At 40.4% G+C, this 11,694-nt stretch overlaps 1 protein-coding gene across 1 annotated transcript; it reads left to right on the top strand.

Moving 5' to 3' along the window:
* The first annotated feature begins 2,825 nt into the window (after window positions 1-2,825).
* LOC308394097 (uncharacterized protein) lies at window positions 2,826-9,301 on the top strand. Its single transcript, XM_080878273.1, has 2 exons — window positions 2,826-2,963; window positions 7,545-9,301. Exon 2 carries the CDS (start codon window positions 7,554-7,556, stop codon window positions 8,619-8,621), a length of 1,068 nt encoding a protein of 355 aa, XP_080734399.1. The 5' UTR covers window positions 2,826-2,963; window positions 7,545-7,553; the 3' UTR covers window positions 8,622-9,301.
* The last annotated feature ends 2,393 nt before the right edge of the window (window positions 9,302-11,694 follow it).

Consider the following 11,694-nt stretch of genomic DNA (forward strand, 5'->3'; position numbering starts at 1 on the left):
ATATCACAGCGTGTTTCACTTACAGCTTCTGATGCAAATAATGAATACAGTGTAAAGAAATTATGGCTGTAAAACCGTTTGAAAGCAATTTACCAAAAGAAGAGAGAATAATGAAAAATGAGCACAGCAGCTCGGGAAAAATACTGATAATCAAACTAAATTGGTTAGTGAAATAAAGAGCGACTTTAATGTTCCTCTCTGCAGCAGCAGGGGAAGAATATAAAGCTAATCCTCCTCCTCAGGGATTATCTTCATCTTCCACTGTCAGGGTTTCTGTCTTACTGTAATCCTCCGGCTCCATGATAGTCTGACAGCTGTTAACACAGACACCCAATCAGCTGGACACATTTGTGAGACAAGGAGGAAGTAAAAGTAAATTCAATATAGGTGAAAGGAGTGTTGGTACTGGTAGTACTGTGTACTGGGAACAGAGGAAGTACTGATAGCAGAATTAGATATAGAGGAGATTTAACAGTGATCACAGACGTAGTCATTGTTGTATTTTCGTAAATATATGAATGAAAAAAAGTGTATTTGTTGATTTTATTGTATTCATTATGAACAATAATACCTGGAATATTTAAATAAGATCATCAAGTAAGATTCTTGGTAAAGATTCTGGGTTTTTATTCAGAAGGAAAAAAACGGGAGTAAAGTTTTACAGAGATTTTTGATGTGATCGTTTCTGGACTCTGAAGTTTGAGGGCACTTTGAGGAACGGTGCCGCTGTTTTACACAGATCTGATTGGTCACTAGGTGGTGGATTGGTACATGATTATGTCTCATTTGGAACATAATCTGCTCCGCTGCTTAAAACGTGATCCACCTTGATAACATCGAGAACAGACGATCATCTCCGAAGTTTCAACCTCTGGTGAATCTATCAAGTTACATAAAACTTCTTAAAATCCACAAACTGTTGCTCTGTGCAGATTAAAAGCTAACAAGATAGAGGTTAATGCACACCACATCAAACTCTGTTTGGCTTTTAAATGAAAATAAAACCAGCTCTTTTCCTGCTCCACCTGAGTCTCAGTCCTCAGGACATCATGGGAGTCCTGAGGGAGTTATCGCTCATACCAAAACACACTGATGCTCCTTCGTCCTTGTCTCATTGACCTGAATTACTGTTTTCAGAGAGAAACCTGAGCTCAAATTGTATTGTTTTTGTTCACTGGGTTAAATCACTCTCTGCGTCATTGGGTCTGCTGGGTTTGGGGCTGATAGTTTGCACTGCTCTTTGTAGAGTTCTGGTTATTATTGAAGTGAACTTGCTGAGTCGTTGTATATAAATTATAGTGAACTGTTAATAAAGTGGAATGGAAAAGTATTTCCCCCTTTTCTCATTTCTTAGTTTAGTTGGGTTTTTTTTTGCATATTTATCAAGCGTGCATATTTCAACCCATCAACATATGTTAATATTAGACAAAGAAACCCCCAAGCCAAAAAATAGCTTGTCTCACAAAGTAAAGCAGGATAAAAGATCTCAAACACCAACACATCAGGCCACGAACTAAAGAAACAGCTAAGAAACAAAGTCAGTGACATGTATCAGTCTGGAAAAGGTTACAAAGCCATTTCTAAGGCTCAGGAACTTCAGTGAACCACAGTGAGAGACATTATCCACACAAAGAAGAAACCTGGAACAGTGGTGAAGCTATGGACTAAAATTACTCCAAGAGCTTCGATGGCTCATCAAGGAGGTCACAAAACAAAATGTAAAGGACTGCAGGCCTCCCTTGCCTCAGTTAAGGTCAAAGTTCATGATTCAACAATAAGACAGAGACTGGGGAAATAGTCTCCATGGGAGAGTTCAAGGAGAAAACCACTGCTGACCAAAAAGATCACAAAGGCTGGTGTCATATTTACCAAGAACACCTAATCAACCCAGAGAAAATGTTCTGTGGACTGACTGCTTCAGGACGACTTGCTGTAACTGATGGAACCATGAATTCTGCTCTCTACCAGAAAATCCTGAAGGAGGATGTGCGACCATCAGTTCATGCTCTGAAGCTCAGGAGCACTTGGGTTCTGCAGCAGAACAACGATCAGAAACACACCAGCGAGTCGACCTCTGACTCGCTCCAAAAAAACAAAATGAAGGTTTTGGAGTGGCTGAGTCAAAGTCTGGAGTTAAACCAGATTGAGAAGCTTTGACGTGACCTTAAACAGGCTGTTCATGCTGGAAAATCATCCAGTGTGTCTGAATTAAAGCAAATCCGCAAAGAGTGTCTTTGCAATTTCCTCTGCATCCAGTTTTTAAAAAAGACGCAGACACTGATCATGAAAGCACACAAATCACCCTTTCTTGTGATGGAACATCTGATCTCGAAATCTCGAAAACAGATTTGTTATATATTGATTTAGTTTTGAGTTTTTTGCTTTTCGGTTTGTTTTCAGTTGTTTTCTTTTCATTTGGTATATGGTCAGTATGTGGATGCACCGACGCCTCCTCAGGGTGGTTATAATGATAAATACTACAACTGAAGACATATTTTTTCCATTTTTTCTTTGATGATCCAATTTTTTTCCACACTTAAATGCAGCTGTGTGTACGAACCCTGCTGTAAACATGCAGGAACATCGGGGAGATAAACACAGCGGCGCCTGCGGTCAATCAAATCTGTCCAGACCTCCTAATTCTCTGCTCTGTGGCCCAGTTTGGCTTCAATCTCTTAAAGCTCCCATCTCCTCACCCACACCACACCACACCACACACCAACAGCACACCAACAGCGCTGCGTGGTGAATAATTGACGAGTCCTGCCTCCTCTCCCTCCCTCTCTGTGTTTCTTTCCATCACTCTGTCTTTGTGTTGTCGCTCGCCGGGTTCTCCAGACCGTGAAGACCCGCCCCTCCCTCTGCTCCATCACGTCCACTCTCCACCTGCTGTTGGCTGGATGTTGACGACTGTCAGCAGGTAGACAGACGGACGGAGGGGCAGGCAGGAGCAGCAGCTGCTGGTAAGATGAAACCGTTCTGTTACGGTCAGACAACACAGACTTTTTGGAGGTTTTTATCTCACAGGCTGCATCTGCTCCTCATTCTTCTTATTTCTCATGTTCAGGTATAATTTTATTAGAGGACGACATAGTGAATGAGTCTGCTGAGCATTCGTTTCATTTAAAGGATGTTTTTACTGCCGTCGCCCTGATGGGGACCCTTTTTTAAAACTGTGAGAGTGCTCGAGTCATGTATGTGATTTTGCTTTCTCGCTGCACCCAGTTTTCTATACTCAGATGAACTTTATTCATTCCCAGATCTGTAATCAATAAACTCCTTTTTTTAATGAATAGATGATTATTAGTTTTTTGTTTTTATCAACAAAATCAGTTTTGGTGACACAGGAGAGCAGTGATGCTTCTCTGGTATTATAACATGCTGTTAAACCTCTCGGTGCTCTATTCTATAGGATTTATGTTCAAATTCTGTTGTTATTAAAATCTATCAGACTACTTTTGACATGACGTCTGAATTCACGTTTGTCCATTTCAGAGGAGTAGTGCAGAGATGCTGCAGCTTTTACTAAATTATGACGAATCAGTCCGGCCCCCTGATGGCTTTACAAAGTCTGACAGTTTGCACAAAAGGAGTTTTGTTTTTTTTTACTCTGTTTTGCACCTGCAGGCAGATGTTTGAATAGTTTTCAGTTCCACAGTCAGCAGCCTATTTCCTGGAAATCTTTCTTGGAAAACTCCCAAAATCCTTTAATCACAACTCTGATCATCACATCAGGCAAAGATGAAAAATATTTTTCCATGTTTTTTTTTTTATGATAAATATTTTTGTCAGTTAGTTTAATTATGGTGATTCTCCATCAACAGCTTCACTTTAGCCTCCCGACGGCCACAGCTTGTCATGTCTTTGCATTTTGCTTCCAAGCAGCCAGACTTTGTTGTCATTTTTTAAAGTGGTCTTGATCAATCGTTCTCTGATAGTTTTTACAGTTTTATGTTGTACATTGGATGTTTTTTCATTCACTTTTACTTCAGTCCTTGTAACTGACCGTTATTGGAGGAATGTTTTTTTTATTTGTTTGTTAAAAACATAATTTTTTCCCATTTCTTTAATTGAATTTTGACAGAAGGTGATTCTCAGAGAGCTTTTAGCTGAAAACTTGCATGGTGTGCAGTCTGACCTTAAAAGATTTGAGGAAACTGCAAAAGTGGATAACAAAAGAACAAGTCTCAGTCTAAAGAAAACTATCTACAGTATCTGAAAGTCTTGTCCTTGAGACATACAAAACAACCTGAGAGATGCACCTGGACCTTCATCTACTGTTCACTGAAGCCTCAGAAATGGTGTTAGTGGAAGGAAGCCATGCCTAAGGAAGGAAACAGGGAGAAAAAGCTGATATCTTGAACATCTTGTCAAAATGGAGAACCATGTCTGAAGACTAAATGAATCACTGCACCTATTTCTCATTCAAATACTGCAACACAAGTTCAGGAAAATAGTGAAAATATGTCAGAAAACCAAGAGATTCCTGTTATAGCCAGTGTATTTGTTAAACTAGATTTTTTTTTAATATACTAACTTTTAATTACTTCCAAAGGTCCACGTGCAGTGCCTTTTTATCCACTAGGGGCAGAAGCTCACTTAAAAATTGTGTTTTTACTGCAAAATTTCACCAGAACTAATCAGCAACTTTTTAGTTATTTATTTTTTCTTTCATTATATTTTTAATTACAAAAAGTGCTGTAATATTAGGAAAAATAACATTGCAAAATAATATATAGCACTGCAACCAAAAAGCAAAAGTGAAAAAATATATTAATAATTAAATTAAATCAAAACTACTGAACATTTTAAAAGATAAAAACCTCTTAGGCTTCAGATGTCCAGTATGCATTATTAAATAATAAAAAAAATAGCTTCAGTATAACTAAACCTTCTAAAATGTGTAATTACAGCATCTCTTTAACTCTGTAGAGCTGCAGCAGCTCTTATTTAAATGATCTCTGACGCAATGTGACAGATTAGCCCAGGCGCGACCCAATCTGGCTTTGCAGACTAATGAGAGTGGGGCATAACTCAGGGTTTTTTTTTTAAGTGAGTCTGCGTTTCAGTTTAGGTTTTACTGAGCATTACTTTCTGTATTAGTGAAGTTCTAACTGCGTGTAAAGTTGACCTTTTTCTTCTAGTGTCTCATACGCTTGATGCCTTTGTCCTCCAGTCCTCTTGTGTATGTCTTCATAGTTGATGCAACTCTTTTTGTCTCTGACTAGTTCCTGTTTTACTTTGAGGGTTAGAGTTTTTTGGAACCTGTGCTATATTTACTTCTTTTGTCTGAGTGATTCCTCAATCAGCCCTCGGTGTATAAATAGTCCTGTCCTCCTCTTTGTCGCCTGTAAATGTTCATGTTTTTTCCCCATGTGTTGCCTCGTGATCTCCTTTCCCCCATCGTTGTTACTCCTGCGCAACCTCTTTATGGCAAAGGTGGTCTGTCTATTTGGACAGTTAGTAAAGGGTTTTTGTTGTTTCTGTTAGAGTTGTCTGATTTGGTTTTAACACCCAGTGGTGTTTAAATGAATGTTCATTTAAACAGCCCTGGTTGAATGGCAGAGCTGTGATTGAATGTGGGGGGAAAATCTCAGATTTTTTAACATCTGTTTTGTAATGATGATTAGTTAAATCTGACTGCTGTTTTTTACAATAAAGGAATATTTTCCCTGACCCATTTCTGATCATAGATCAGATTGGAGGATATTTAAATGAGTTTGAATGAATTTAAATGAGAAAATCTAAAAATTCACCTTTAAAAAGTTTGCAGTGTCATCAAGGTACAGTGGCTCTCTCTCTTAGCCTTTTAGGCTGGATTTCTCATTTATCTCATCACAGATAGTACTGCATATGTCTTTATGAAAATTTTAAATTCTCAGTGCTGTAAAGAAGTCCTGCTGAAAGCTGTCATTTGTAGATTAGTGGATTTATGCTTTGAAGTCGAGCTCCCACACAGGGTCACAAGATTAGTTTAGAGCTCCTGTGATGAAAAAAAAGGATTATTTTTTTCCCACAGTTGTTTTAGTCAGCATTTACAACTTTTATAAAAACAAAGAAGATTCAGGTCTAACTCACTGTACATTCAAGAACAAATGAAGGCAACAGCATTTATAGGTAGAGATCTCCAGCTATCTGTTTGTTTGGTTGTTTTTCTCAGTTATAAAAATGTCGATTCGTCAGAAACACAGAAATATACAGCTGTAGTCAGAAATTTACATCTGCTCCTTATGGGCAAGAATGTAACTGTAATTTTGGTATTATAATGATTTCTTTGAACTGTCTTTTTCAGGCGGGGAATGATTGTACAGGATACATTTTTAATAACTTTAAAAAACAAGAATTGGCTGCACAAGTTTGAATTTATATTGGATTTCCTCTAATCCACACAGGCTCAAATATGTACATACACTCACCTAAAGCTTTATGGTCAGACGAGACAAAGATTGAGCTATTTAGGCCAGCGGTCCCCAACCTTTTTTGCACCACGGACCAGTATAATGTCAGACAGTATTTTCACGGACCGGCCTTTAAGGTGTTGCGGATAAATACAACAAAATAAAATGATACGACCAAGACAAAAACTGTGGTATTTTGTACATTTAATAATAAACACGAATTCACTGTGTAATTGTGTAACTTTATTAGCAGTGCTGACAACACTGAGAGTAACCTCCTCCTCTCTGCCCCTTAATGCTCTCTGGTCGCTATGGTAATGCCTAATTTCTTTCAAAATAAGCCACACAACTACAACACTGGAAAAGACCCAGGGAAACCGAGTTAACGATAAAAACCCTAAAAACCATAAATTTCACATCTCAACTCTCACGGTCCAGTACCAAACGACCGGTACCGGTCCGTGGCCCGGGGGCTGAGGACCGCTGATGTAGGCCACATTGACCACAAGTATGTTTGGAGGAGTAAAGGTGAGACTTTCAAACCTAGGAACACTATACCAGCTGTCAAGCATGGTGGTGATATCATCATGCTCTGGGGTTGTTTTGCTATCAGTGGTACTGGTACAATGTAAGCTGAACAAATTTCATGGAATAATATAATAATATAATAGAGGAGGACTAGCTCCAAATTCTTCAACTTCACCTCAAATCAACAGTCTGACAGTTAAAACTTGGACACAGTTGGGTGTTCCAACATGACTATGATACCAAACAAACATCAAAACTGGTTTTGGTATGGATAAAGCAGCCTCACATTAAACTTCTGGACTGGCCTTGCCAAAGCCAAAGCGGATGATGCATAAAAGCCAGGACCGTGACTGGAAACCAACCAATTTAAATGAACCCTACCAATTCTGCAAAGAAAAATAGTCAAAAGAGTTTAAAGGGTTACTCTTTGTTCAAAATGTAAAAAGTTGAAAACATAGTTGAAACATAATGCTTCATTTTTTTCCTCTTCTAATCACTACAATCACAAATCTTCACACTAAATCTATATATATTTCCTGCACAGTATGAGATTTGTGTATCCATGTCACAGTCCTGAAAGAGGTCACTGAGTGGTAAAATCCTTCCTTGTTGTTTCAGAGAGCCATCATGAAGCTGGTTTTGCTCCTCCTGCTGGTGACGGAGGCATCCTGCAGGTCTCACAGCTCTGGGTGTGAGAAGGGCTGTGACTGTCGTGGAGACCTCAAGTTCACCATATGCTCAAGGGCTTCCTTCACACGGCTCCCCAGCCGAGTGCCTCCCAACACTGAACGCCTCGACCTGTCTGACAACTGGATCTCCATCATCCCCGAACGCACCTTCAACACCACTCGCAAACTACGGGTACTCCTGCTGCAGAACAACAACATCAGCGTGGTGGAGGATGGGGCCTTCTCACATCTGGAGTTCCTCCAGAAGCTGGATCTGAGCTGGAACCAGATCACCACTCTCTCTGAGGGATTCTCCATTGGCCTAGCCTCACTGCAGGAGCTGCAGCTGTCCCACAACCGACTGACCACCCTGGGCAGCCGGACCTTCCGGCACCTGGACAGCATCCAGCGATTAAACCTGACCAACAACAGCATCCAGACCATTCAGATGAGGTCGTTCTCCTCAATGAGCCTCCTCCGACAGCTCCACCTGCAGGACAACCAGCTGACGTCTCTGAGGAGTGGCACTTTCTCCATGCTGCGCTCTCTCGAAGTCCTCAACCTGGCCGGAAACCAGATCAGTGAGGTGGAGACTGGTGTCTTCAAGCCACTTGCCAGCTTGACGTTACTCAACATTGCCAAGAACCAGCTGACCACCATCTGCTTCAAGACTTTCCTGAGCATCCACACCTACAGCACCCACCTCCTGCTGGAGGGGAACCCCTGGAACTGCGACTGTGACCTGCAGAGAGTTTTCCGGAAGCTGCACAGCATCCAGCGGCTCTTCCTGGATGACTACTACAACCTGACATGCAGTTCGCCACCTGACCTCCAGGGCTACCTTCTGATAAACGTGGATGATGAGCTGTGCATTGCTGAGACGGTCACTGTGCTCATCATAACCATCACCGTCATCATCACCCTGCTGGCTGCCATGCTGATGGGTGAGAGAAAGAGGAGGAGGAGGAAGAAGAAGGGATTCCACTGGACGCAGCAGGGAGACTTTTCAGACGAGTCAGACTACTGAAGCAACTTCTGTTTCTGACTTAAATATATCACTCTTTCTTTTCTCGCACTGTAGTCTGATAGTATTTTCAACCAAGAGTGCTCATAGCTAGACTAGAAGTGGAGTTTAAAAAGTCCAGATAGAAGCCTCAGTGAGATTAAAAACCTGTTTTTCAAAAGTGACTTGGCCAAGAAGGCAGCAGAGATTGTATCCATCCATCCATTCATTGCATTCTACATATGTGAAGCTGGGTTGTGGTCACAACAAATCTGTTTTTAACTGAGGATTTCAGGGCATGAACTGATGGTCGGACATCCTCCTTCAGGATTTTCTGGTAGAGAGCAGAATTTGTGGTTCCATCAGTTACAGCAAGTCGTCCTGAGGCAACAAAGCAACTCCAGACCATCACACTACCACCACCATGTTTGACTGTTGCTATGATGTTGATTTTATGAAATGCTGTGTAGGTTTCTTTTGTTCTTTTTCTAACCCTTTCCAGACTGTTAGATGTCAGTCTAACAGTCTGACTTTGATTGTCAGCTGTTTCTTTAGATCATGACATAATGTGTTTCTTTTTGAGAATATTGAAATCAGGTTCAATTTTATTTTCTTGATTCAACTGGTGTGGTCGTAATCAGGTCTGGGTGTAACTAGTGACATTGAGTAACCACATTTTTTTGGAAGGCTATATTCAGAGTCAACTTGGGTGTGTGTGTGTGTGTGTGTGTGGGGGGGGGGGGGGGGGTAGATGCTCATACTTGGGTTATCTTTGTCTATTATTTAAATGTATTTGATGATCTGAAACAAGTAATGTTCTTCCCCACGGTCTCCTCCCAGCTTTGGAGGGTTCCCTCCCAGAAAAACTCCCAAAACGCCCTTTAAAGCATGTCTGTTATGACTGAAGGGAAGGTTGCTGATTACACATGTATACACACAGATAAGAGGGAACCAGCTCAAGGATAGATTTATACAAAAACCAGCCAGCGGGTAAGCCTGCAGACACACAGAGAACAGAAGTGATTTCCACAACCATTTAGCAATATATATATAATAGATCATTGCATTAAAATGCTCCAAAAGGCACCAACAGCATAAGCACAATCAAAAGGTCCAGTTGACTGACAGCTATATTAGAGATAATCCATTACAGTCTATCTTTTCTGCAGCAGTTTCAAGAGCATGAAAGGCTAGACAAAATTGTCCTCAATCTCCTGTTGCTGGAGCTTTCACAGGACTTCACCAAACAAAGCCCATTTTTTCTACTACTGTTGTTGTTGTGGTAGTGGTTGTGGGTCACAAGGTAGAGTGGGCTAACAGCTAATCGTGAAGGTTGCCCGTTCCAAACACAGTTCCTGTAGTCTGCATGTTGAAGTAGATCGGGTAAGATGCTGAACTCTGAAGTGCACCTATTTGAAATAGAGTAGAAAGCACTATTTAAGTACCAGTCAATCAACCTTTCTTCAAAGAGGCATGTCCTTTGCCATTTGTTTGGACCGGTAGTCAAAGACTGCTTTCTAGTTAAGCACTCAAAGTGTTTTCTTACCACAAGCCTCATTCACCACACTACCCACACAGTCATACAGGTGCTTTTTTCTATGCCTAAGCACCTTGTCTAACATTTGCACACACACTCTCACTCCAATGGTTGCAGCTGCTGGCTGTAAGGTGCCCATGCGGGGGTCTTTATGTGTGCTGGGGCTTATACCGGGCTCCTGAATTAGTTGGAAGTCAGAAATTCCAAGTTCCTAATTGGAAATTTTTTGTGGAACATCCCCTCAACTTGGATTTCCCACTCGGAAAGTTGGAGCAGACCAACATCCTCCGAGTTAGCAATCAGAGATGGCTCCCTTTCAAGTACTAACCAGGCCTGACCCTGTTTAGCTTCTGAGATCAGATGAAACCAGGTGTGCTCACGGTGGTATGGCCTTAAGTTTGGTATGGCCATCTTTAAATCAATAATCATGAGTGTGTATGACTACAGCTCCTTAGGTACAGATTTTTACTGCTCTGAAAATGACTGTGTGACATGAGACGTTATTTACTTCAAGCGGCTGGGTGGAGTGTGTGGTTTCCTGGTGATGTAACTTTATGATGCCTTCCAGGAACTCTCATTGCTCTTGTATTTAAAGCCAGCAGTCCTCACCCACCTGTCTTTACACCTTTGTTAAATACGGCATGAATTATGCTCTTCTGCATTTGCTCTGTTTGTTCTGTAAAGCAAAGAAGGTGTACAAATAAAGTCCTTTCCATCTCATTGATTGTCACGGTGTTTGAACCAATTAATTTCTGTCACAAAGAAAAATGGAAAACGACATGACACCTTTCAGACTTGATGGTGATCATGAAGGAACATTTCTGACTTAACAATAGAGCCAGTTTACACAGTTCATGATCTTTACAGCTAAATTATAATATGAAGCCTTTTAAAGAGGAAGGTTTGATTACAGCTCCTCTAAAACTGGGCATGAGTGCATTAAACAAGAGAGTTTCTGTATGATTATTGGATAATAATTTGATATTGATCATAAGAAAGATGCAAAATGCTCCTTATGGTGAAAAATGTTTTATTGTTGTAGACTAATAAGCCTTCAGGGAGTCCTACAGTCATTTTGAACTGCCTGTGTCTCTTTAAAAATGAATTATTGCTGTGTTTTTGTATGTTTTGACTGCGATTAATGGCACTTTCCCCTTTAATTGAGGCACTGGAGACGTTTAGGCGGAGTCGCTTTGTGGCATCAAGTTGCCAGAATTTACACCTGGCAACTACCGGATGTGACGAAAACTTAAAAGCACAACGGTGCCATCAGCTTTGAAAAAAGTAGGCTCACAAAACACACAAAAGTAGCAACATTTTTGTTAAATAAAATGAACAAATGTTTTTTTTAAACTTTCTAAAACCGAACATGTTAACTTTTCTAAAACAATTTCTTCCCCAAGATCCACTAAGAAATGTTTAATTTCTAATTTTAAACTGTTTTCCCCTTATTTCTAAATACTGTACCAATGTGCTTATGGTAACATTTTATTATGTGTTCCTTGAACAGATTACAACATTTTTTAGACTTAATAATTCAAAAACAAAACAAACGGTAAA

The sequence above is a fragment of the Rhamphochromis sp. 'chilingali' genome, assembly GCF_963969265.1.
Source record: "Rhamphochromis sp. 'chilingali' genome assembly, chromosome: 3".
NCBI lineage: Eukaryota > Metazoa > Chordata > Actinopteri > Cichliformes > Cichlidae > Rhamphochromis > Rhamphochromis sp. 'chilingali'.